Raw genomic sequence first — 2,782 nt, forward strand, 5'->3', positions numbered from 1 at the left:
TTTTATCTGAGGCTACTGTACCGTTGTCAGCGGTTTTGAAATCAAGGTTGAACTACTGTTCGGTTTCGATCCAATGCGTTAAATTTTCATGACAATATTACGACCACGAATGCTCAAATTATTATGGAAACGTTAGGACTGAGACCAGGCACCGGTTTTTCAATCCGTGAAGTGTTCTACTGTAGATACTTGTTGACGTAACATATTAATACCAAAAAGATGCAATTGTTTGAGAGGGGTACCATAGCACGGTTCTCAAGCGCTTTATTGCGCTAAAGCTAGCGTTTGCTGAGATTATCCCGAACCCAACTAAACTAGAGTTAACTGAAAGCACGGTTAGCGTTTGACAGGGTTATCAATCCTTCATTAGCCTTTTACTGGGAACCAAGTCGGTGGACCCGGTCCGTATCATATTTAGCAAGATATCACTGATAAGAGGGGGAAATCTGTATATGTAAATAGGCTACTACACCATTTCCCGGCCAAATTACAAATTTTACTAACCAAACTGCAAAGTGAGAAAGAATGGTGTTTAGTGTACAACCACAAAAAGTGCATTTTTTCATGTTTTGCAAACTGGATGGGTACACTTTTCAAGCAAAATGCAGACCAGTCGTTTTGGCGCGAATTGCCAAATGCTTCCGCGCCAACCGCACCACACGAGTGCGCCTTTCCGCTCATTTGAAAAGATGCCATCCCTCACAACCCAACAAAACCAACCGCACCTTCGAGAGAGCGCAAGCCAAGGTCCGCGTCGTCCTTGCCTTCCAGGAGAACCAGAATTGGAGGGATGTTGCCAAGGTTAACGACGTCAACTATTTTACAGCACGCCGGGCTATCCTTTGTGCTGGACAGGAGCCTAAGCAGCACGGCGGCTTGCGCCAAGCTTCTCTAAAGATGACTGGGGAGGTGATGAGCAACATTGAAGAACCTCTCGACGAGGACTGCCGCATGACGCTGGAGCAAATGTATGACCGCTTGCAAGCCGAGCTGGGCGTTGTTGTCAGCAAGACGTCCATTCATCGCGCCCTACAGGGTACACTGTACTCGACGAAGCGTTTACGCATTGAGAAGGAGACCATGAACTCATCCGCCAACAAGTAGAAGCGCAAGACCTTTGGCTTGGAGCTGAACAAGCACATCAAGAAAGGTAACACGGTTGTATTTCAAGATGAAACTAATTTTAATTTGTACCTGTCTCGGAATGAGGGTTGGGCTCGGATTGGAGAACGTGCCGTCGTCCAACTGCCGCCTGCCAAAGGTAAGAACCTCCATAACCAGGGAGGGGTGTCAAGTGGCTCTGGTCTGCTTCTGCTGCAAACCCACGAAGGGTCCGTGAAGAAGGCCGAGAATGCAAGATTCATGGTACACCGCTTCATCGCTGCTCTTCACTCCGAGGAATACGCCGAACTTCAACCGGCCAAGGTTGTGATTGTCACGGACAACACACCGTCCCACAACGACGTCGAGAACCTTGCTCGAGAGTACCTGGCTGCCGACGGGACCATGAACCTGAACAAGATCGAGATTCTGCGTCTGGGGCCCTACAGCCCGATGATGAACCCCATTGAGGGGTGTTGGAACTCCTTGAAGGCCAAGATGCGGCGCTTCATGGCAGAACGAAAGCAGGAGTTTCTGGTGCGTGGGGAGTATGCCTCCTTGATGGCGCACAGATTGGCGCTGATGAAAGAAGCGGTGGAAGCGTGCAAGAGTGTCATTACGCGCTGACTCCTCTGGCGCTACGAGAGGCACTGCCTGCGCCACGTTTCGCTGTGTTGAGGGGCTTTGACTTGGAGCTGGGCGCGTGACTTCGAGTTTGCATTTTGCTTGGAATGTGTATCCATCCGTTTTCCAAAAGTTGAAAAATCCGTTTTTGTGTTGACTTGAAGAATCCCTATCTCATATCTTTTGCACCTTGCTTGGTAGCTTTGGCAATTTGGCCGGGAAATGGTGTAGATTGCAAGAGCAACATTTAGGTAAATAGTGTAATTAGTCTGGAGTCCTAATTGGTCTGGTCTAGACTAATTGTATCCATGGGAACTGGAATCCCAATCCAGACAAATTGCGGTCGTCGGTCCTATTTAGTACTAACCGTAATTGAGACCCCTAATTCCACACCGGCTTCTTAGGTGCTCTGTGGACAGCTCATTTTCAAAAGAGCAAGCAGAAGACAACAATAATCGACCGCGTATACGTGCAGCGGCTACGATGGGAATATGTCTAGCGTTTCACATGCTGTGACGTGTGCCAACCGCAACCATGTCTTTTTTGCGGGGTTGTCCTAAAAGAAAACAGAGAGGACTGTGCGTTGTCATTCCTGTAATGCAGCGTCTGCCACGAGTACTGCACATGCTCATCAGCATCAAAAACCAGAGCACAATTCTTGTCACCACAGTCGTACGTGACGACGCCGACGGATCAAGTGGAACCGAGTATCTCTGAAGAATCCAGGAACACATTATTACCTTATGTTGGTATTGCATTGCGTGAGAGCCGTTAACTAGCGAATAGACTAGAAGGGTATTATGCTTCTCGAAAAACAATGATAAATGTGGAATGTCCAAGGGATTAAATGGGCGATGGGAAGTTGCTCACTGTCAGCTCCTCATATTGTTGACGGATGCAGTAAAAACTTCGAGAGTAGATAGCAGTGGTGACATTGAATATACCCATTTTTGTAAAGGTACTATAAATTGGTCCAAATTTCGGCCCATATAAGATTTATCTTGCTATTTGTATTGCTTCGCAAATAGTCTGGGTGCATAATTAGATCGAGTCTAGA

General features: G+C 47.4%; 1 protein-coding gene across 1 annotated transcript in view; it reads left to right on the forward strand.

The window, feature by feature from the left end:
* PPTG_24492 (hypothetical protein) overlaps positions 1–1,728 on the forward strand; it is a gene marked incomplete at both ends in the record, with an annotated part of 4,051 nt that extends 2,323 nt beyond the window's left edge. The window contains 2 exons of the mRNA XM_008917391.1: positions 827–1,002; positions 1,105–1,728. Of these exons, the coding sequence (XP_008915639.1) occupies positions 827–1,002; positions 1,105–1,728 (800 nt within the window). The remainder of the gene's footprint in view (positions 1–826; positions 1,003–1,104) is intronic.
* Between the last annotated feature and the right edge of the window lie 1,054 nt (positions 1,729–2,782).

Source organism: Phytophthora parasitica, assembly GCF_000247585.1.
Source record: "Phytophthora parasitica INRA-310 unplaced genomic scaffold supercont2.100, whole genome shotgun sequence".
NCBI lineage: Eukaryota > Oomycota > Peronosporomycetes > Peronosporales > Peronosporaceae > Phytophthora > Phytophthora nicotianae.